At 45.4% G+C, this 24206-nt stretch overlaps 1 protein-coding gene across 1 annotated transcript in view; it reads right to left on the reverse strand.

Moving 5' to 3' along the window:
- CCDC125 (coiled-coil domain containing 125) overlaps positions 1–22791 on the reverse strand; it is a 58044-nt gene extending 35253 nt beyond the window's left edge. The window contains exons 1-2 of the mRNA XM_075854866.1: positions 22676–22791; positions 5670–5999 (exon numbers count right to left, since the gene is read on the reverse strand). Of these exons, the coding sequence (XP_075710981.1) occupies positions 5670–5973 (304 nt within the window). The 5' untranslated portion in view covers positions 5974–5999; positions 22676–22791. The remainder of the gene's footprint in view (positions 1–5669; positions 6000–22675) is intronic.
- Positions 22792–24206: the final 1415 nt, after the last annotated feature.

Raw genomic sequence — 24206 nt, forward strand, 5'->3', positions numbered from 1 at the left:
ATGGCTCTCAGAATATGGCGACACAAAAAAGAAATAATTTTAAACAAATGCATCTGAACAAAAAAAATCTGAACTAAAACTACATTTTATTAGAAAAAAAAATTTGATTTTCAATTTCACGGCATAAGTCTTGTCAATTCTGTAAAAACCGTGTGGGGTCAAAATGCTAACTATACCCCTAGAAATATTCCTTGCGGGGTGTAGTTTAAAAAAAGGGTCACTTTAGCGGGGTTTCCGCTGTTTTGGTCCCTTTAGGGCGTTGCAAACACGACATGGCACTGAAAACTATTCCAGCAAAATCTCCCCAAAATCGAAATGGTGCTCCTTCCCTTGTGAGACCTGCCGTGGGTCCAAACAGCAGTTTATTACCATATATGTTGCATTGCCATAATCGGGAGTAGATTCTTTACAAATCTTGGGGCGCTTTTTCTCATTTATTCTTTGTAAAAATTAAAAATGTCTACGTTTTTTTTTTAGAAAAAAAGTAGATTTTCATTTTTACAGACTAATTTCAATAAGTATAGTAAAGAAACTGTGGGGTCAAAATGCTAACTACACCCCTAGATACATTTCTTGAGGGATGTAGTTTCCAAAATGGGGTCACTTTTGGGTGGTTTTCACTGTTTTGGCACCACAAGACCTTTTCAAACCTGACATGGTGCCTAAAATATATTTTAAAAAAGGCGGCCCCAAAAACCACTAGGTGCACCTTTGCTTCTGAGGCCTGTGTTTCAGTCCAGTAGCACACTAGGTCCACATGTGGGATATTTCTAAAAACTGTAGCCTCTGGGCAATAAATATTAAGTTGCGTTTCTCTGGTAAAACCTTCTGTGTTAAAGATTTTTTTTTATTACCAATGAATTTTGGGAAAAAAAATAAAAAATTGTATATTTCCCCTCTACTTTGCTTTAATTCCTGTGAAACGCCTAAAGAGTTAAAACACTTTCTGAATGATGTTTTGAATACTTTGAGGGGTACAGTTCTTAAAATGGGGTGATTTATGGGGACTTTCTAATATATAAAGCCTCAAAGCCAATTCAGAACTGAACTGGTCTCTGAAAAAATGGCCTTTTGAAATTTTATTGAAAATTCAGGGAAGCGAAGCTGTTAAGGATCTGCCAGGCACAGCTTCTGTGTCAACGCCCATAGGTAATCAGTCTGCACCTGCTTCTATGTCTGTGAGACTGACTCCATCTTCCACCACTCAGGATGGCAGGCTTAGGAGTGGGAGAGCCTATCACAGCCTGGCCAGACGGAGCTAGCTCCCGCCCTGTCTATTTATACCTGCCTTTCCTGTTCCTCCTTGCTTGTGATTCTTCTCGTGTGGTTTCCTGGCCCTGCTGCAACTTCTGAACTATTTGACCCTGCTTCATTCTGACTCTGGCTTACTGACTACTCTCCTGCTCTGCGTTTGGTACCTCGTACACTCCTGGTTTGACTCGGCTCGTTCACCACTCTTGTTGCTCACGGTGTTGCCGTGGGCAACTGCCCCATTTCCCTTAGCTTTGTGTACCCTTGTCTGTTTGTCTGTCGTGCACTTACTGAGCGTAGGGACCGTCGCCCGGTTGTACCCCGTCGCCTAGGGCGGGTCGTTGCAAGTGGGCAGGGACTGAGTGGCGGGTAGATTAGGGCTCACTGTTTCCCTACCCCCATCATTACATATAGCCTCCCTTTAAAATGTACCAAGGACTCATCAATAGAAATACACTTCTCAGGGGTGTATGCTTGGGCAAACCGGGCACTGAAATGGCCTAATAGGGGTCTCTGTTTATACAAACGGTCAAAACTGGGGTCATCTCGGGGTGGGCACGGCTCATTATCAGTATAATGTAAGAAGCAAAGTATTGCCCCATTTATTTTTTTTAGGTTCCAGTTCAGTTCTGAAGTTGCTTTGAGGGGCCTATATATTAGAAACCCCTATGAAACACCCCATTTTAGAAACTAGACTCCTCAAAGTATTCACAACAGCATTAAGAAAGTTTATTAACCCTTCAGGTGTTTCACAGGAATTTAGAGCAAAGTAGAGGTGAAATTGACATATTTCTTTTTTTTTTGTCAGAAAATCCTTTTTATTCAATTTTTTTCTGTAAAACAGAAGGTTTTACTAGAGAAACGCAACTCAATACTTATTGCCCAGATTCTGCAGTTTTGAGAAATATCCCACATGTGGCCCTAGTGCGGTAATGGACTGAAGCACCGGCCTCCGAAGGAAAGAAGCTCCTAGTGGATTTTGAGGCCTCCTTTTTATTAGGCACCATGTCCGGTTTGAAGAGGTCTTGTGGTGCCAAAACAGTGGAAACCCCCCAAAACTGACCCTATTTTGGAAACTAGACCCCTTGAGGAATTCATTGCAGTTTTCATGGGGTGCATGCAACTTTTTGATCAGTTTTTATTCTATTTTTAAGTGGCGCGGTGACTAAAAAACAGCAATTCTACTATTGTTTTTTATTCTATTTCTTTTACAGCGCTCCCCGTGCGCTATAAATGACATATTCACTTTATTCTGCGGGGCGATATGATTACGACGATACCAGATGTTTATGTTTTTTTTAATTTCTTATGGCTTTTGCACTATAAAATACGTTTTGTAAAAAATCATTTACTTTTTGTGTTACCTTATTCTAAGAGCCAGAACTTTTTTATTTTTTCATCAAGAAAGCCGTGCAGGGACTTTTTGCGTAACGAACTGTAGTTTCGATCAGTACCATTTTTAGGTACATGCGACTTTTTTATCTCTTTTTATTCCATTTTTTGGGAGGTGAAGTGACAAAAAAAATTGTGATTCTGGTACGGCTTATTATTATTTTCTTTTATGGCGTTCACCGTGCGGGATAAATAATGAAATAATTTTGTAGTTCAGGCCGTTACGGACGCGGCGACACCAATTATGTATAGTTTATTTGTTTTTATTAATAATAAAGGACTGACCAGGGAAAAAGGGGGATATTTACTTTTATTTTGACACAACTTTTTTTACTTTTTTACTTTGTCCCACTAGGGGACTTAAAGAGGCTCGGTCACCAGATTTTGCAACCCCTATCTGCTATTGCAGCAGATCGGCGCTGCAATGTAGATTACAGTAACGTTTTTATTTTTAAAAAACGAGCATTTTTGGCCAAGTTATGACCATTTTCGTATTTATGCAAATGAGGTTTGCAAAAGTACAACTGGGCGTGTTGAAAAGTAAAAGTACAACTGGGCGAGTATTATGTGCGTACATCGGGGCGTGTTTACCACTTTTACTAGCTGGGCGCTCTGAAGAGAAGTATCATCCACTTCTCTTCAGAACGCCCAGCTTCTGGCAGTGCAGATCTGTGACGTCACTCACAGGTCCTGCATCGCGCCGGCACCAGAGGCTACAGTTGATTCTGCAGCAGCATCAGCATTTGCAGGTAAGTAGCTACATCGACTTACCTGCAAACACCGATGCTGCTGCAGAATCATCTGTAGCCTCTGGTGCCGATGTGTCCTCGCTCGTCTGACACGATGCAGGACCTGTGAGTGACGACACAGCGTGATCTCTGGAGAACACGCTGTGTGTCTGCACTGCCAGAAGCTGGGCGTTCTGAAGAGAAGTGGATGATACTTCTATACACAACGCCCAGCTAGTAAAAGTAGTAAACACGCCCCGATGTACACACATAATACACGCCCAGTTGTACTTTTACTTTTCAACACGCCCAGTTGTACTTTTGCAAGCCTCATTTGCATAAATACGAAAATGGTCATAACTTGGCCAAAAATGCTCGTTTTTTAAAAATAAAAACGTTACTGTAATCTACATTGCAGCGCCGATCTGCTGCAATAGCAGATAGGGGTTGCAAAATCTGGTGACAGAGCCTCTTTAAGGGCAGGAGGCCCTGATCTCTATTCTAATACACTGCACTACATGCATAGTGCAGTGTATTAGAGCTGTCAGCTACTCACTGACAGCAAGCATTGTGGGTCCTGACTTTGTCAGGACCCACTAAGCTTCCGTAGATGGCATAGCCGGACGCCATTGTTAGGCGTCCGGTTGCCATAGCCACCATCGCGGGCCGCTAACGTGTAGCAGGACGTCGATGGTGGTTTAACCCCTAAAAAGCCGCGATCGCTATTGAACGCGGCTTTTAAGGGGTTAATCAGCGGGGACACAGCGATCTGTCCCCGCTGTAGGAACTGCGACAACCGCTGTACAAGACAGCAGCTGTCACAGCTCCTGCATGTGTCGGGAAGACGGCCGAAATGGCCGTTACTCCCGGGACGTACTATTAGGTCATGGAGCGCGAACGATACAGCTACCATGACCTAATAGTACGTCCAGGAGCGGAAAGGACTTAAGGGGACAACCACATTGCCTGAGCTGCTGTTCACAGCATTTAGGGATACACTTTACAGCAGCCACATGGACCATAGGAAACTGTGAACAGTGGAGCTGACCTATTAACTTCTATTGGAGACTTTGAGTCATGCTCTGTGACCTGTGCAGAGGTCATTGTATAGGGGGGATAGGAGGGGAGTTGTGTCCATCACCTATTGTTAATAGTGGATCCTGTGTTATCTGTATTTAGATGTTACCTGTCAGTGTATTCCTGTCTGTGATGATAATGAGATGACTGCTGAGAACTGATCTCTACAGAACAGGAAGCATCAGTCTATTTTGAGGCTCGGTGGCCAGATTTAAAACGGCAAGATTTTAGTATTCAATTTTAATATAAATAATGACATGGAAGATTAAATATTAATTAAAAAAAATAACCACCAAAATTCATAAAAAATATGTTTGACATAAAAACTTTATATAAACAATAGGTAATTTTGTGATGACACATTCCCTTTAATGCATTATAATGTGCATCTTACAGAACAGACCACGGCCGGTCCACGCAATGATTTAAAAAAAAAACTATTACATTGAAAAAGTCCTGCATTACAATTATTTTTCTTGTATAACTGGATTTATACTTAAAAGGGGTCGTACAGGATTTGATAAACATGACTGCTTTCTCCTAGAAACTGTGCCACATCTGTCTATGGGTTGTGTGTGGTATTGCAGCTAAAGTGAATGGGGCTGAGCTGCAATACCACACGTAACCTGTGGACAAGACTGGCACTGTTTTTGAAAGAAAGGAGCCATGATTTTTTAATCCTGTAGAACCCCTTTAAATTTGAACCTTGCATTTAAAAGATGTTTGTATAGTGGAAGTGTCATTTTGGATAATCTTCCCGATATTACATTTGGCTGGAAACAAGGCCAGGCAGACCTATCAGTATCCTGAACAATGTGCCCATGTGTGTTACGAAGAAGTGGAAAAAAACCAGAACTGCTTTGATTTCAAAAGAAGGGGGGGGGGGGGGAAGTTACATTTCCCCAACTCCTAGCTTTGAACAAGAAGGGGAAGACAAGTTGATGTGCTGGACCGGAAGTGTTCATATGGGAGCAGGTCTTCAACCCCTGTGCCATAGAAAAGCTATTGGATGAAGGTGCAGGGAACCCAGCCAGGATGGGCATCTGCTTGTTCTGCAGCAATAATTTTCCATATGCTGGTGGAAGCAAGTCAGGAGAACCCTGGAGATATTCACATCACGTGATACCAGGTAAGACTTTGGCAGGGAAGTGTAAGGGGAACAGACCATAATTTGGCAAAATCTATATTTGTCTTTACCTCCTAAGTGTCTTCTAGTCTTACCTATGCTGTTTTGTCTGCAGCGCGTGTAACTCTCTTTCGCAGGCCTCACACTCTCCCTTTCCTCGGACATGGAATGTTTTCCAATATGGTGTCTTGCATTACAATCATCTTCTACCTTTTTAATAAGGTGGTAATGAAGAGTACTGGATCCTTTTCTTAGTTTGAATGCTTTTGTCATAGTCTCTTCAAGACCCTCGTAGAGTCCACCAGGCTTTCTCCCAAAGCCCTCTCCCAAGTCTCCTCCAGCCATAAAGTCTTCCTCCTCTGACAGGCCGTCAGGCTTACTTGTCAAAGTGTCAGTCATCACCAGTAATGAAGTGTCTTGAAGATCTAAAATATACAAGTAATATTAAAATGCGTTACTGGCATGTAACATTGTATGTAAGGCTGAATAAAGACATATTAGTCCTTCTCAATTAATTAGAATATCATCAAAAAGTTAATTTATTTCAGTAATTAGTGAAACTCATATTATATAGATTCCTTACACACAGACTAATCTATTTCCAGCATTTTTTTCTATGTTGATGATTATGGCGAACAGTTAAATGAAATCCCAAGATTCAGTGTCTCAGAAAATTTGAATATTCTATAAGCCCAATTTCAAAAATTATTTTTAATACCTCACAATATGTAGTGGTATGTCACTTCTTGAAGCGTTTTAGAAGCTGATTTTCTATTGACACTACAATATAAGCTTGAAAAATGCTAGCAAACATCAAAAACACTTTGAAAGTCAGCTCCAAAAACATCTGTTTTCCCTTAAAATCAGCCAACCGCGTCGGAAAACGCGCCAAAAAAGCCTCCCAGGCGAGGCGGAGGCGTTTTTTTCCCGCGTGCGGAGAAACCGCCTCGCGGGGAAAAAGAAGGCACATGCCCTATCTTCGGGCGTTTACGCTTCGGACCTCCCATTGACATCAATGGGAGGCAGAAGCGTATTTTGCGGCGTTTTATGCCCGTGGCGCTCAATGGAGGCGAGTGAAAAATGCAGCGAAAATTGGCATGCAGGCAGAGGAAAATCTGCCTCAAAATTCCAAACAGAATTTTGAGGAAGATTTTGCTCCTGCAAAAAACTCTGTGTGAACCCAGCCTTAGGGCCGCGTTTTTCGCTCGCGGCCATTGAGCGCCGCAGACAAAAACGCTGCGAAATACGCTTTCTCTGCCTCGCATTGATGTCAATGGGAGGTCAGAGACGTAAACGCCCAAAGAAAGGGTATGTCGATTCTTTGGGATCAATGGGAGGCATTTTCGGCCGTTTTTTGCCACGTTTTCCGATGCGGATTCCGTGTCAAAAAACTCTGTGTGAACTGACCCTTAAAAGGGTTATCCGGAACAAATTAACTAATTATTATTTCACTGCACATATAAAAATTATGTAATTTGTAAAATACTTTTTTTGATTTCATCTTCTAACACCCGATTCCAGCGCTGGTCACGTGATGCGTCTCCAGTAGTAAAATCCTTACTTCCGGCGCTAGCCCGTCCATGATCTGAGTTCCATTTTCCGGCTAGCTGAATGTACGGGTACGTCATTCCTGACGTCACTGTACAGGGAAGTGGTGGACCGGATACTCCCTTTCTACTGATAGTTTCCGGTCTGCTGCTAGGGGAGAGAAACACTGCTAGTCTCTGCGCATGCGTGGTTTCTACACTAGCAGTGTTTACCACGCATGCACTATTACAGCGCATGCGTGTCATTTTCTCCCACCTAGCAGCGGACCGGAAACTATCAGTAGAAATTATGTAATGTTAGTAGCCAGTTGCTAGTAGAGCTCTGACAAGGACTCCGGCGCTGGGGTTAGGGGATTCCCCATAGTCCCGGAGCAGAGCCTATACTAGCCTGCCCAGGAGTCCGGCTCTGGGGAAGACCCTGACAACACTGTCCATATATGGACAGTGATGTCAGGGGATTCCCAAGAGTCCCAGAGCAGAGCCTATACTAGCGCTCTGCCCGGGACTCCGGCTCTGGAGAAGCCCCTAACAACACTGTCCATATATGGACAGTGATGTCAGGGGATTCCACAGAGTCCCGCAGAAGAGCCTATACTAGCGCTCTGCCCTGCTCTGGGACTCCAACTCTAGGGTCAAATTCCTTTTTTTTTACCATTATGTAAGAGAGTGTTGTTTGTTACAGCACTGGTATGTTGCCGTTTTATCGTTAGCGCTCACTGATCTAATGAGAGCAGTAAAATGGCAACAGAGATTGTTTATAGCTAGGTTTAGTAGGTGTGATGAGTGCATGCTGGGACACAAGCGGTGCATGCCAGGAATTTTATGACCGGAAGAGGAAGACAAACACCCAGGGCTGTCTGTTCAGTTTACCTGCTGTTAGGGCACACCATGTGCTGCCCTAACAGCAGCCTGTGTCAAAGTGACACAGTGTAATGTATTAACATACAAGAGTATGCTAATACATTATAAGAAAAAATAAGTTGTAAGTAAAGTTATCCCTTAGGCCTTATTTACACGAGCGTGGCACATCTCGGACGTGAAAAACGGCAGTTTTTCACATCCGAGGTGCATCCGTGCTCTGTGCTGCGGGCTCTGTGCTGCGGGACGCGATGTCTCGTATCCCCCATATGGGGGGGCAACATTGGATTCCCTCAACACATTCCACACATACCTCAATTCCATTTTTCCAGAACTGCAGTTCACACTACAACAAGATTTACATGCTATCAGCTTCCTAGATACTCTAATTCAAAAATCCCCAGAAGGCATTCTGTCCTCAGACCTGTTTAGAAAGGAAACTGATCGCAACAGCCTGCTACATTTTAGCAGCTGTCATCCCATGACCACAAAAAAATCCCTTCCACGTTCTCAGTTTGAGAGAGTCAGACGAATCGTGGACGATGCCCCCATACGGAATACTAGGTTGGAGGAAATGGCAGGGAAATTCATAGAGAGAGGCTACCCCGAATCTATAATACAAAAGAATCTGCAATCCAAAACTCAGACCAAAAGCCAAAAAAAGGGAAGCGCATACCGTTTGTACACACCTACCATCCAGTAGCAAATAAAGTCCAAAATATCATCAGGAGACACTGGAACATACTTTCCAAAGCTTATCCCACGGTAGAAGAATTTCAAACACCTATTCTCCCATGCAATCGCAGACCTAGAAACCTCAGAGACAAGCTAGTGAGGGTGGATGAAGGATCTCAGATTAGGACACAGAGACAACTCTTTTTAAGAACCCCCAAAAAAAAGAACATTTCCATGTTTACATTGTGCACAATGCGCCAACATTCTCAAAGGAGACCGGATACATCACCCACGCAAGGTAAAACATTCCCTGTCAGAGACTTCTTTACCTGTAACTCCAAATATGTTGTCTACCTGATAAAATGTCCATGCGGTTTGGGATACGTAGGGGAGACCACACAAACCATCAGTGACCGGATTGGGAAACATAAATCCACCATACGCTGCAAAAATCTTCTGCTACCTATTCCTCATCATTTTCATCATGCAAACCACAACATTAGCCAATTAAAATTTCAGGTCCTTGAACAGGTACCAAAACTCAGAAGGGGAGGAAATAGAATCCAATTACTAAAAAAGAGAGAAGCCTATTGGATTCACAAATTGCAATGTCTAACACCACGGGGCCTCAATCGTGACCATGATATCCACAGTTTTTTATAAGTATTCCATAGATCCTAATATATTTCTATTTCTCCCTCAGGCTCGGTGAATATCCTTCGGTCCCTATTGCCGCCTCTCAATAACAGCAGGGGTATCCTTTTTTTCACACTATCCGGTTCAATACTATCATTTTTTTGTTACCTATTTTTGTTACCTATATTTATACATACAATTTCCTAGTTTTAAAATAAGGATGTATCGCACACCCTAAAAGAAATATTGTAATACATCACCTTTACCTTTACTATATGTAATCCAATTCCCACTCATGACTGCAACTTCCAGCCGATAACACGCATGCACGTATACTTGTAATTTGTCCAAATAGATGCGATCGTGTCTGCGCATGCGCGAACCTCCGGCGCACCTACCATAGAGTCTCTGTCTTACCATAGAGTCTCTGTGAACGAAATAGTCACATCCGGTCAGGACACTCCATTCAGATACTTAAGGTACGATACTCTCATTCATCCTGACACTCGTTCCAATGGTACAAGTTACCACACAGCCTAAGCGTTGTATACCAACATATATCTATATTTTTTCTATTGACCAGCGGCAATAGGGAAGTACCAAACGGACCCTGCTACATACTCCAACCCACTACAGGTTACAAGTTTTTTCTGTTTGTATATCTGCTGTTTTAGTCTGTTCTATTTTGCTCATACTTTCCACTAGTTATCTCCCTAACGACTGCATTCTAGATATGTACAGAGATACGACAAAGGGATCTCTATATAACGTTATATCTATACGAGCAAGTCAGCACTGTGATTCTGTGTACCAAGATAGTTTTGCAACATGTTCTTTTTCTTTCATTAACGTGGTTCTTTCTTCTTGTTTTGTATGTTGCATATTATTGCTATTACCATTATGAGATATATATATAATTTTTGCTATCCTCATACTGCTAAATTATTTATGTTTATTATATTGTTTCTGCATTTGCAGTGTTTGACAAAGGCCAAACTGTGGCCGAAACGTTACTACTTTTTGCCTCATTCTAAAATAAAACCAATTTTTGCATACTAAACTAAGGAGTGCTTGAGTTTACCTCTTCAAGATTTACGGGGTGGGAACCCTACCCATAGCACCCAAAAGAACCTGCAGAGTGCCACAGATTCTGATTTTCTTTTGACATCCAGTCCGACCTCCCTGGATGACGCGGCAGTCCATGTGACCGCTGCAGCCTGTGATTGACTGCAGCGGTCACATGGGATGAAACATCATCCCGGGAGGCCGGACTGGAGGAAGAAGCAGGTAAGTTAACTTTTAATACTATTAACTCCAGTGGTAGTCACTGTCCCGGGTGCTGAGAGTTACTGCCGATCAGTTAACTCTTTCAGCACCCTGGACAGTGACTATCCCCTGACGTCGCCTAACAACGCTCCCGTAATTACGGGTGCACACACGTAGCCACCCGTAATTACGGGAGCCCCATAGACTTCTATGGGCCTGCCCGCACCGTTATTGCGGCCTGAAATACGACATGTTCTATATTTTTCAATGGCACGGGCACCTTCCCGTAAGCATACGGGAAGGTAGCCGTGGCCAATAGAAGTCTATGGGCTCGTAATTACGGACGTTTTTACGTTCGTGTGCATGAGGCCTCAGCCATCTTCTTCTAAACTAAACAACCCCAATGTTCTAGCATTTCAACATGTCCTCTGTTATTACACAGTATTGCTCCACAGATTCCCACATTAGAATACCGTCTTTTTCAGACTATAATGTTTTAGACAACAGGTTTTAGACAACAGAGAATAGAGGGGGGGGGGGGGGGAATCATATTTTACTACTTTTATAAAGATAATAATAATGCTATATTGTAATAGTTTGTACTTTTATGGACGCAGCGATACCAATTTTTTACATTGTGCTTGGGAAAAATGTTTCTTTTTTTTTTAACTTTTAATATTTTTTTTACACTCCTAAAAATGTATCAAACTTTTTTTTACACATTTCATTAGTTCCCCTAAAGGACATGAGCCAGCGATCGTTAGATCACTGGTACAATACACTGCAATACATGGATGAGTTACAGAAACAGCTTAACTCGCTGAGCTACGCTGTTTCCGTAACTCCGATAGTAGTGAATAGCAGTTACAGAAGCAGCATAGCATGCGAGCTACGCCATTTCCGTAACTACTATTCAGTTCTATGGGAGTTCCGGAAACAACGTAGCTCAGAGAGCTCTAGGCTGTTTCCGTAACTCACGACCACCTAACCAGGAAGTGGCCGGAAGACAGCTGAGCCGGGTAAGATAGAACGGGGCTTAGGGGACCCCATTCTAGAGATCGGTGCAGATCCCAGAGGTGAGACCCGCATCTATCTGACATTTATGACATATCCTGTGGATTTGCATGCTGCGAGGACTGTGGTGTGTGGTACCACGTGCAAAAACCGAATTGGTTCTCCACAGCAATTAGTGGGGAAGCGCATGGTAAAGGGGGACTCCTGTGCTTATGCATCTGAGGAATTGCTGGCGGTTAAGTACAGGGATCGCAAAGATGTGTATGTGCTAAGCACATTTCATACCGCAGGAACAGTGGCAGTGAGGGAAAGAGGGGCAACATCAGACAAGCACAAACCAGTGAGCGTGTCTGAATATAATAAGTACATGGGGGGGGGGTGGATTTAAGAGACCAGGTTTTACAGTCGTATTTAGTAAGACACAAAACAAAAACCTGGTACAAAAAAGTAGCTATTTATCTTTTACAGGTGGCAATCCACAATTCATTTGTGCGCTATAAAAAAAACAGAGGCAGAGACACATACCTGGATTTTCAGGAGAAAATTATCGAAGGCCTCATATTTGATGTTCAGGACACCAGAGAATGTCCCCAGTCTGAGGATGTCACGCGACTGACTGAAAGGTATTTGATCACTCCCATTCCCCCAACATCAACTAGAAGCAACCCCCAGAAAAACTGCCGTGTCTGCATACCCCAACACGCATAACCCCCCACCTACACCCTCCACACGCACAAACCCCCCCCCAAAACATGCAAAACACACCCCCACAACACACACCCCCCGGCATGCCACAGAGCATGTGCGGTTCAGTTAGACGGCAGAAGAATAGGAAATAGGGTCGGCTCCTGTCCCTACGTGCCATATAGCATCTGTGTATTTGTCTTGAAAAGCCACATACACAGATGCAATATAAAATGGCAGCCCCTCTAAAACTAAGAGTGTAAATGAAAAACAAACAAACATTTTATGTTAAAAAATAAATATTTAAATAAAAAACAAAAATAAAAAAAATAAAAAAAATTCAGGACACCTAACCGATTCAAAAGTTCCCTGGCAGGAAGACATGAAGCTCCCTGCTGGATTTGCCCCCCTACCCCACAAAAAAAAGTAAGGGTCCATTCACACGTTGCGGTTGAGTTACGGTTTTTCAATGCAGTTGCTGTAAAAACGCAACTGCATCAAAATACGAACCAAATCACAGTAAAAACACACACATTTTTAGGATCCAGTTCTAACCTCACCTTAAACGCGACATGTTAAGGCTCTGGAGCAGGATTGGGCAGTACCGGTACGTTAGTGATAGCTTACATTTCTGATTTATTTTAATTCTCTTGAGCCAACTACTGACTGACTGACACGTAGAGCTCCTTAAAAAAAAAAAAGTTTCCTCAGAAGTTGTTATAAAGTACTGTGCCCCAGCTGATGCAGACCTGATGACGTTTTATATTAATCAGTGGCGGACAAGAATCTCCTCCTTGCTCTTAGTTAAGAGGTTCTGCAGCAGTTGAGGTGTATATTGTGAGTAGAGATGAGCGAACTTATGAAAAGTTCAGTTAGGCTGGTTCGCCAAATTACATGAAAAAGTTCGATTCGGACCGAACTAGTTCTGACCGAACCTGTAATTCAAGAAAGCCCCTAAAAATCGTGTATAACACTGTATAAAAGCCCTAGAAGCCCTGTATAACACTCTTAGCTCACCCATGAGTGTATCCAAGTACTTTTGAGCTGTCTTTAAAGAGGCTCTGTCACCAGATTTTGCAACCCCTATCTCCTATTGCAGCAGATCGGCGCTGCAATGTAGATAAGAGTAACGTTTTTCTATTTTTTTAAACGAGCATTTTTGGCCAAGTTATGACCATTTTTATATTTATGCAAATGAGGCTTTCTAAAGTACAACTGGGCGTGTTTAAAGTTAAAGTACAACTGGGCGTGTATTGTGTGTGTACATCTGGGCGTTTTTACTTCTTTTACTAGCTGGGCGTTGTGAATGGGAGTGTATGATGCTGACGAATCAGCATCATCCACTTCTGTTCGTTAACACCCAGCTTCTGGCAGTGCACAGACAACACAGCGTGTTCTCGTGAGATCACGCTGTGACGTCACTCACTTCCTGCCCCAGGTCCTGCATCGTGTCGGCCACATCGGCACCAGAGGCTACAGTTGATTCTGCAGCAGCATCAGCGTTTGCAGGTAAGTAGCTACATCGACTTACCTGCAAACGCCGATGCTGCTGCAGAATCAAATGTAGCCTCTGGTGCCGATGTGTCCTCGCTCGTCCGACACGGTGCAGGACCTGGGGCAGGAAGTGACGTCACAGTGTGATCTCTCGAGAACACGCTGTGTGTCTGTGCACTGCCAGAAGCTGGGTGTTAACGAAGAGAAGTGGATGATGCTGATTCGTCAGCATCATACACTCCCATTCACAACGCCCAACTAGTAAAAGAAGTAAAAACGCCCCGATGTACGCACATAATACACGCTCAGTTGTACTTTAGAAAGCCTCATTTGCATAAATATAAAAATGGTCATAACTTGGCCAAAAATGCTAGTTTTAAAAAAAACAAAACGTTACTCTTATCTACATTGCAGCGCCGATCTGCTGCAATAGGAGATAGGGGTTGCAAAATCTGGTGACAGAGCCTCTTTAAGGCAAAGTTAGTGTCAAAGTTACGCTAACATGTATGGCTATAGGAAAACGGATGGGACACGGTGATAACTAACAGAAACCACTGCACTTGTGCATGTTGTATGCTTAATGCATTGTTAAAAAATTTACAAAAATTAACCATTTTTGGCGGCAGATGCCTGCCAGGGTTCATACATATAAAGTGGTAAAAGAAGAAGCAATGGCTTTTGACAAGCCCTCCAAAAAATTTACCCTTTATGGTGGCAGATGCCTGCCGGGGTTCATCCATACATGGATGTAAAAGCAACAACAAGCAATGGCTTTTCAAAAGCCCCCAAAAAATGTACCCTTTATGGTGGCAGATGCCTGCCGGGGTTCATACATATATGGTGGTAAAAGAAGAAGTCATTACTTAGTCATTGCTTTTTCAAAGCCCTCAAAAAATTAACCCTTTTTGGGAGTAGCAACAGGTTTTGCATCTGGAAAGTGAAGAAGCTATAAAAGAACAAAAATTATTCCTTTTTTAGGATCATCTGGCAGTATCAGACGGCAGCAGGGATGGTCGATTAGTGGTAGAAGTTGTAGTAGCAGATCCAACAGCAGCAAATGAAAACAGACTGGACAGGACAGAATCCCGGTGGTTGTGTAGGCCAGCTTGTAGCAGAGAGCAGTGGAGGTGGATTGGTGGTGGTTGACTGGTAGTAGTGGTGGTGGTGGACTACTGACAGCATGGGTGGTGGTAGTAGTAGCTGCATCAACATTAAAAAAGAGTGGACAGGACAAAGCCCTGTGGTTGTTTTTCTGAGACTTGTCAGAGGTACTGCGGATGGTGCTGTGTATGAGGACTGGCGTCGGTTACTAGGCAGACACAGACAACATGGAAGATCAAGCCAAGGCTTCCTTTGGAACACAACATGTGGAAAATAAACTTTGGCAGAATTTTACAATCCCCAAGATAAAAAGAGGACATTAAAAAAAGACTGTGGTGGGGCAGGCCTGCATGTAGCAGACGGCAGTGGAGGTGTATTGGTGGTAGTAGAGGTAGCCAACGGACAGCAAGGGTGGTAGTAGTAGTAGCAGCACATTAAAACAAACTGGGACAGTCACAGGACAAAGCCCTGTGGTGGGGCAGGCCTCAGGCCTGCTTGTAGCAGACGGCAGTGGAGGTGTATTGGTGGTAGTGGAGGTAGCCAACGGACAGCACGGGTGGTGGTAGTAGTAGTAGCAGCACATTAAAACAGACTGGACAGTCACAGACAAAGCCCTGTGGTGGGGCAGGCCTGCTTGTAGCAGACGGCACTGGGGGTGGATTGGTGGTAGAAGTAGTAGCAGCACCAACAGCGGCACATTAAAAAAAGAGTTGACAGGACAGAATCCCGTAGTAGCAGGCGGCAGTAGAAGGCGGCAGCAGCAATGTCAGATCTAATCAGTGGCATCAGGATTTAAAATCCTCACCGATCCACGCTTGATTCATTTTCAGAAACGTGAGATTTTCCAAGCTGTTGGCGGACAATCTTGTTCGCTTAGGGGTGACGAAGCCCCCTGCCGCGCTGAACACCCCCTCTGACGCTACACTGGAGGGTGGACAAGACAGTACACCCATGGCAAACTGGGCCAGTTCTTGCCAGTGATCCAATCTGCTGACCCAGAAGTCCATGGGGTCTGGGATCAGGATTTCTGACGGAGAAAGGGCACAGTCCAGGTACGAGTGAACCTGGTTGTTTAGGTGCTGGTGAACATCCCTTTGGTGACTACGAGGTGTGTCAGGTCGGGATATTGGATGTAAAAATGTTGTCATCATATTTTCCAAACTGAATTGGCTGCTGCTGCCGCCTATTGCAGAGGTAGCTCTGCCAGAGGCGGTGGAACGATGAGACAGTGGGGAGCGGAGAGTGGCCCCCCGGTCAGACATGCTTGCAGCAGGTGTTTGCCGTTTGAAAGCCGTGACAAGCTGGCTGCATAGCTTCTCTCGATAATAAGCCAATTTTGCCTCCCTCTCGGAAGGCGCAAAAAAAACCCCCATTCTGGCTTTATACCGAGGGTCTAAAAGTGTGGCTATCCAGTACTCATCTCTTTGCTTCATGCTAACAATACGACAGTCAGCGCGCAAGTAACGAAGCATACAGCTCGCCATCCTGGCCAGGGTTTCAGAGGGCCCGGTTGGTTCCATCTCCGCCCCATACTGCCATGGTTGTCCATCATCAAGGTCGTCGTCAGACTCGTCATCATCATCACTGTCATGTTGTGCTGCTGCCTCGTCCCCTATCCCTTCCTGTGATTCCATCTCCAAATCCAGCTCCTCTTCAGGTCCCGTTTCCTCATCCTCCTCCTCAACATCCATAGCCAGATGTGATCCTTCCTCCATCCTTTGCTGAATCATCGCTGTGAGCGTTTGCTCCAGAATGAATATCAGCGGCATAACATCGTTCATTCCGCTAGCGTCACGGCTCACAAATCGTGTGGCCTCTTCAAAGGGCCTCAAAACGCGACATGCGTCTCTAACCAGCTGCCAGTGCCTGAGCTCGAAATTACACTGGCTCCAAACGCTGCCCGTCTGCTGCATCAGGAAATCATTCACGGCTTTCCGCTGTTCGTACAGACGGTCCAACATGTGCAGGGTGGAATTCCAGCGTGTTGGAACGTCGCAAATCAGGCTGTGTTCTGGGAGATTGTTTTGACGCTGCAAGTCCAGGAGGGCGTGCTTAAATGCATACGAACGTCTAAAGCAAACGCAAACCCTCCTGGACATGGCCAGCACACCCTTCAAACCAACATATGATTTTAAGAAGCGTGTTATGGCCAGATTGATCACATGTGCCATGCAAGGTGCGTGTGTCAGGTGACCTAGACGCAGTGCAGCCACAACGTTCTTCCCGTTATCAGAGACAACATTGCCCAGTGTGAGTTTCAGAGGAGACAGCCAGCGTGCGATTTCCTCCTTGATGCACAGCAGCAGCTCCTGCCGTGTGGCTTTTCTCGCCCAGGCTCAGCAGGTGTAAGACAGCGTTGTGGCGCTCCACCTTGCACCTATGAAAAGAGGAGGGAGGAGGAGTGGAAGATACGCTGTGTCCTGTCGGGGACGGGAAGACCTCCATTGAGCAGGGCAAGGAGGAGGAGTAGGAGGATGGTAGGCGCCTGGTGTCCGGAGTTGAACCAGAAAGATACAAGCGTGGAGGTGGTAATGCCTGGCATTGCTGCGGTGGTGCATCGGACTGCAAAATATTGACCCAGTGGGCCGTGAAAGACATGTACTGTCCCTGCCCATAGTTGCTGCTCCACGTGATGACGGTGGCATGTACCCTGCTGCACACGGATAATTGCAAGGACTGGCCCACCTTTTCCTCCACGTGCTTGTGCAAGGCAAGGACAGCTGTTTTGGAGAAGTAATGGCAGCTAGGTATTCGTGACCTAGGCTGAGCGCACGCCATCAATTGCTTGAAGCCGGCGGAGTCGACCAGGTGGTACGGCAGCAACTGCACCACCAACAACTTAGCCAGGTGTGAATTAAGCCGCACGACAAGTGGATGACTGGGTATATATTGTTGCTTATTGGACAACGATTCCGTAATGGATAACTGACGGGACGTAGGAGGAGCACTAGATGACAGTGATGATGATGATAACGAGATGGTGGATAAGGCCTGGCTACTACTTAGATGACAGGGACTCGGAGCAGCAGCAGCAGCGGCAGAGGGGTCTTCATTAGATGTACATGATGGTGGGGCATGTCGATTGTCCCACATGGCCTTGTGATGCCGCTCTATGTGTTTACGTGGAGCGGTAGTTCCTACATTGCTGCCCTGCCCACGCCTTACTTTCTGCTTGCAGATACGGCACTGTGCCATGTTTTCGTCCTCCGGGAAGGTACAGAAAAATTGCCACACGGCAGAGTACCGTAAAGAGGTAGTACCACGTCCACCACCACCACCACCACCCGAGCTTGCCCCTTGTCTGGCAGGCTTTTTTCGGGAGCCTACACCAGTAGCAGCAGTGTCGCCGTCACCGGCTCCTGAGCTGACCCTACCGCTGCAACGTTTTGCAGATTTACTTCTGCCCCTACCTCGGCTTGGCTGTTTATCACTGCCAGTGCCGCCACTACTACCCTCCTCCTCTGACGCCGTCATCACCTCGTCACCTGGTTCCCACGTCCTGTCTAAAACAACATCATCATAGCCCTCCTCATCATCCCCGCCACTTCTGTCACTGTGTTGTGATGTGACATCATGGCGGGCTCCATGCCCCCCCTCATTACTGCGTCTGCCACCACGGCTAGCACCAACACCCCCACTACCACAGCTATGCGTCTCGGACACCGCTTCCACCTCCACCGCCGCAACACACTCCGTTGGCTGACTCGCGGAAAACAAATCATCATCACTATGTTGTTCAGTATCTTCCTTCGCACCCGAGGAGATGTCTCTTAGGGCTCTCAGGAAAGATGGCTTCCCGCTAGGAAGGGGGAGTGAAGACATAGATGATGGAATGGAAACGCTAGAAATACTCATATTACTACTGTCACCGTGCCAAGGAACTGTAGAGGATCTGGAATCCAACGAAACCTGGCTTGAAGCCAGATCGTCAGAGTCTTCCTGCTGAGATGACCGCGAGCCAGCCAACCAGTCCACAATGGCCGTATTGTCTGAAATAACCCGCCCACCGGAGGAGATGGACAACTCTGGCTTGCTGATACTGCTACTACTACCAGCAGGCACATGGCTGCTGCTGCTACTAGTAGAACTGGGCACATGTCTTGTGCCAAAAATGCTGGTACTGGCACCAACAGATCCAACATTTGGACTGGAAGAGGACATCGCATGGGTGTTTTTTCCTCTACCCCGTTCTTTCACAACCTTTTTTTTACCAGACATTTCACTGCTGGAGTGCAGCAAGTTTAATCAAAACCCCTTCCCCTACTAAAGGAATGAGGCCCTTATAAAATATTATTGGGACTGGCTGAAAATGAGTGACTGTGAATAGGTGGAAGTCAGTGTATGCTGTGACTTGTATAATAGCACCAAAGGCACCGGCTGTACTTAATTAGCACGTTGCATTAAACCCTTAGACAGAAATGAGGCCCTTTTAAATTGTTATTCGGACTGGCGGAAAATCAATGACTCATAAGGTGCCAGTCAGTCAGGGAATGCTGGGCGTTGTAGTACTACAAAGGCTGCCTGTATTGCAAGTTGGATGTTAACCCATGCAACGGGGATGAGCCCCTTTTAAAAGCTTATTCACACACTGGCTTGGCAAATGGCAATGAATGAGAATTTCTATCAGCCACTGTGCACTCAGGGAATGCTGGGCGTTGTAGTACTACAAAGGCTGCCTGTATTGCAAGTTGGATGTTAACCCATGCAACGGGGATGAGCCCCTTCTAAAAGCTTATTCACACACTGGCTTGGCAAATGGCAATGAATGAGAATTTCTATCAGCCACTGTGCACTCAGGGAATGCTGGGCGTTGTAGTACTACAAAGGCTGCCTGTATTGCAAGTTGGATGTTAACCCATGCAACGGGGATGAGCCCCTTCTAAAAGCTTATTCACACACTGGCTTGGCAAATGGCAATGAATGAGAATTTCTATCAGCCACTGTGCACTCAGGGAATGCTGGGCGTTGTAGTACTACAAAGGCTGCCTGTATTGCAAGTTGGATGTTAACCCATGCAACGGGGATGAGCCCCTTCTAAAAGCTTATTCACACACTGGCTTGGCAAATGGCAATGAATGAGAATTTCTATCAGCCACTGTGCACTCAGGGAATGCTGGGCGTTGTAGTACTACAAAGGCTGCCTGTATTGCAAGTTGGATGTTAACCCATGCAATGGGGATGAGGCCCTTATAAAAGCTTATTTACGCACTGGCTTGGCAAATGGCAATGAATGAGAATTTCTATCAGCCACTGTGCACTCAGGGAATGCTGGGCGTTGTAGTACTACAGCTGCCTGCCTGTATTGCAAGTTGGATGTTAACCCATGCAACGGGGATGAGCCCCTTATAAAAGCTTATTCACACACTGGCTTGGCAAATGGAGAATTTGTATTGCAATTTGGATGTTGAGAGTAGACTCCCGCTGTAGTGGATGAGCCCCTTCGATTGCTGGATTCCTGGCTCTTAGATTCCTAAAGCTTTCCCTTACTGCACAGAGATGCTATCCCTACAGCTCCTGTGTCTAAAATGGCCGCTGAGCTCCGTGCATAGACTATTTTTGTAGGCTTGAGCCCGCCCCTATGCTGCCTCCCGATTGGCTGGGAGAGCCGTTTGCAAGGCATTATGGGGTAGCCTGATGTCAGGTGATATTTTGAAATCCTCCATTTTAGCTCTAACATGTGGCAGGCGCCAAAATGTAGCCGGGTTCGGTCAAAACGTGTTCGGCCGAACCCGGTGAAGTTCGGATTCGCTGTGAACCGAACTTTTCACGATGTTCGGACCGAAAACCGGGTTCGGTTGTCCCGGTTCGCTCATCTCTAATTGTGAGGAATAAACTTACCACTACGGTAAACTATAAGATTATTATTTATCAAGGTGTTGAATACGCTGTACAACACAAACACCATATTTATGAAGCCCCTAAAACACTTTTTCCAGACACGTGTGTCTATCAGAAACGTGGGCGAGGCTTCAGAGTTGCAATCAATTAGGCTGGGTTCACACGACCTATTTTCAGACGTAAACGAGGCGTATTATGCCTCGATTTACGCCTGAAAATACGGCTCCAATACGTTGGCAAACATCTGCCCATTCATTTGAATGGGTTTGCCGACGTACTGTGCAGACAACCTGTCATTTACGCGCCGTCGTTTGACAGCTGACAAACGACGACGCGTAAAATGACTGCCTCGGCCTTGGACATAATTAATGCCTTGGACGTAATTTGAGCAGTTTTTCTTTGAATTCAATGAAGAACAGCTCTAAATTACGGCCGTCAATGATGCCTCGCAAAATGCGAGTACGAGCAATTACGTCTGAAATTACGGAGCTGTTTTCTCCTGAAAACAGCTCCGTAATTTCAGACGTAAATGCAGTTTACGTGTGCACATACCCTTAGGCTAAGGCCGGGTTTACACAACCATGTTTGGTCCATGATATATGGTCCGTATGTCAGCAGTATTTCCCAGACCGAACACATTGCAGGGAGCCGGGCTCCTAGCATCATAGTTATGTACGACGCTAGGAGTCCCTGCCTCTCCGTGGAACCGTACTGAAAACATGATTACAGTACGGGACAGTTGTCCCGCAGCGAGGCAGGGACTCCTAGCGTCGTACATAACTATGATGCTAGGAGCCCGGCTCCCTGCAGTGTGTTTAGTCCGGGAAATAATGCCGACATACGGACCATATATCACGGACCAAACAAAATCGTGTAAATCCGGCCTTAGGCTGTGTTCACATCAGTGTCACCCTCCGGTTGATGGGTTCCGCTAGAACTTTCCGTTGAAGGAACCCATCAACAGAAAGGCAAATTGAAACCATAGCTTCCGTTTGCATTACCATTGATTTCAGTGGTAATGCTCACATTGCAAACGGTTTTAGTTTGTTTCCGTTTTTTTGACAGAAACAATAACTTAGTTGACTGCGCTACTGTTTCCACCAAAAAACGTAAACCTTATGGAACGGAAACAAACGGAAACCATTTGCAACGGAAGCATTACCATTGAAATCAAGCTATGGTTTCCGTTGATGGGTTCTTCCAACGGAAAGGTCTAGCGGAACCCATCAATGGCACCTAACGCTGATGTGTACGAGTCCAATGGTCTGTTCACATCTGCATTGGAGGATCCGTTCGGGGTCTCCGTTGCAGATACGACAGGAACTACCAGAATCAATTTAGAAAAGTGTTGGAAATCAATGTCAGGTCCCAACTGGCTTTACTTTTCCCCTGAGACAGATTTGGCAATGGGGCATAAATAATCTGTCACATGCTGCATGGTGGGGGGCGGGGGCGGTTTATATGGTGGACCGATGCTAATAAATACTGTGTGTCAGAAAAATGGAGTAAACCTGATTTTTCATAAGAAAATTGACTGAAAACATCAGGTTAATCCTAGAATTATCTATGACAACATTGTGTGGTATTCCTCAACAGGTGTGCGCCAGGTTAAAGAATATGACAGACTGCCCCACCACTCTCAGGGCATGTGTATGTATATATATATATATATATATATATCACACTGTATATAATAGTCCAGGACATGAGTGACCCTGTCCTCCGCTCCTGTACGCTGTGTACATAGGACAACCACTCCCAGATGGAGCAGATACAGAGTGAGGTCAGTCCTAGTATCAGCAGGCACTGGGCAGGAAATGATAGGGAGCACACAACCCCCCGGCTCCGGAGCGCTGTACCCCCCTTGTTGTACACTTGTGCGCCTCTCTTCACACACACGCCGTCATAGTCTAGGTAATACCAGGAATACATTGCAGAAGTGACGTCAGTGTTCAGAGTCACGTTATATACGCTATGGAGAGTCTCACCGGCCGTGGAGTAGCGGGTGTCCCGGCCCGTCAGTCACTTCCTCCCCAGAGATGTTGCGCTACAGGCAGCTCTGGGATTTCCTCTTTTACAGACGTGGCCTCCCCTCCCCCTACTGGTCACATGACCTGAAGGCTGGGACCTGGGCTCTGCCTACCTTACCTGAGTGTACCTGTGGCTAGCCCTCGCCTCACCCTCAGTAATAAGTGATGTATAAACGACATCTGCAGGGAGATATTATATGTCATAGAAGTAGTACTGCACTGTACATGGGATCTAATGCAACCGCAATGATCGTGTAATGAGAGGAGCAGTCCGTTTGATAGAAATCACTGGTACATGTTTCACAATTGTTCAGACCACCTCTGTGATGCGTCCCGCACGTGTCTGGAGCCCATCCTGGCATATACACGGAGATGCAAGAATAGGCACAGCCCATGTGCCAGAGTGGCACGGTTTATGGTAGGGGCAGACCCATTTTCTAATCCTGGACAACCCCCATGAGGGTTTATTCACACAGTGCAGTTTTTGAAGCCACAACCAGAAGTGGATAATAATTAAAAAACCAAAAAAAGAGAAGTAGTCTTTTCAATATAATTGTCCCCCCGCCCCTTGAGGCCCTGTTCACACTGAGTATTTTGACAAGCTTTTTGGAGCTGAAACCGCTCTGGAAAACTCGTCAAAAACCGGCCGAAAATGCCTCCCATTGATTTCAATGGGAGGCGGGGGCGGTTTTCTCCCGCGAGCGGAAAAACCGCCTCATGGGAGAAAGAAGGGGCATGCCCTATCTTCGCGCATTTATGCCTCTGATCTCCCATTGACATCAATTCAAGGCAGAGAAAGCGTATTTCACAGTTTTTTGCCCGTAGAACACAATGGGCGCGAGCGAAAACCGCGGCAAAAATCGCAGAAAACGACGTGCAGGAAGGACAAAATCTGCCTCAAAATCCCAAACGGAATTTTGAGGCAGAATTTTCCTCCGGCAAAAAACTCAGTGTGAACGAGGCCTTACAATACATTACAGGTTGCGGCTTCAAAAACTGCATTAAAAAACAGCGCTAAAACTGCAGTGTGTGAATAAGGGTATATTCAAACAGCGCCAGTTTGGTGCAGTTTTTGAAGCCGCAACAATAAGTGGATTCGGAAAAAGAGAAGAATCTTTCCTATATATTTCTCCCTTTACGATCCCCTCCTAGTTGTGGCTTCAAAAACTGCCTGAGAAAGCTGCACCCTAACTGCACTGTGTAAATATACCCTTAGGCTGGAATTACAGTTTTTGATGCAGTTTTTGTTCCTTTTAATCTAAAGCCAGGAGAGGAAAGTTTTTCCTTTAAACTTCCCATTCCTTTTGAATCCACTCCTGGCTTTAGATACATTTTTTTTTAAAAACGCACCTCAAACTGCGGTTCCAGCCTTTGGTGTCTGCTTACATGGTGTTCTCCACTGGGGCCTACATGACGGATGACAATACCCAGAAAGGCCGAGCTGCTTAATATATGTACTGCTTCACTTCTCTCCTTCCCCTACTTCTAC

This window comes from Rhinoderma darwinii, chromosome 1, assembly GCF_050947455.1.
Source record: "Rhinoderma darwinii isolate aRhiDar2 chromosome 1, aRhiDar2.hap1, whole genome shotgun sequence".
Lineage (NCBI taxonomy): Eukaryota > Metazoa > Chordata > Amphibia > Anura > Rhinodermatidae > Rhinoderma > Rhinoderma darwinii.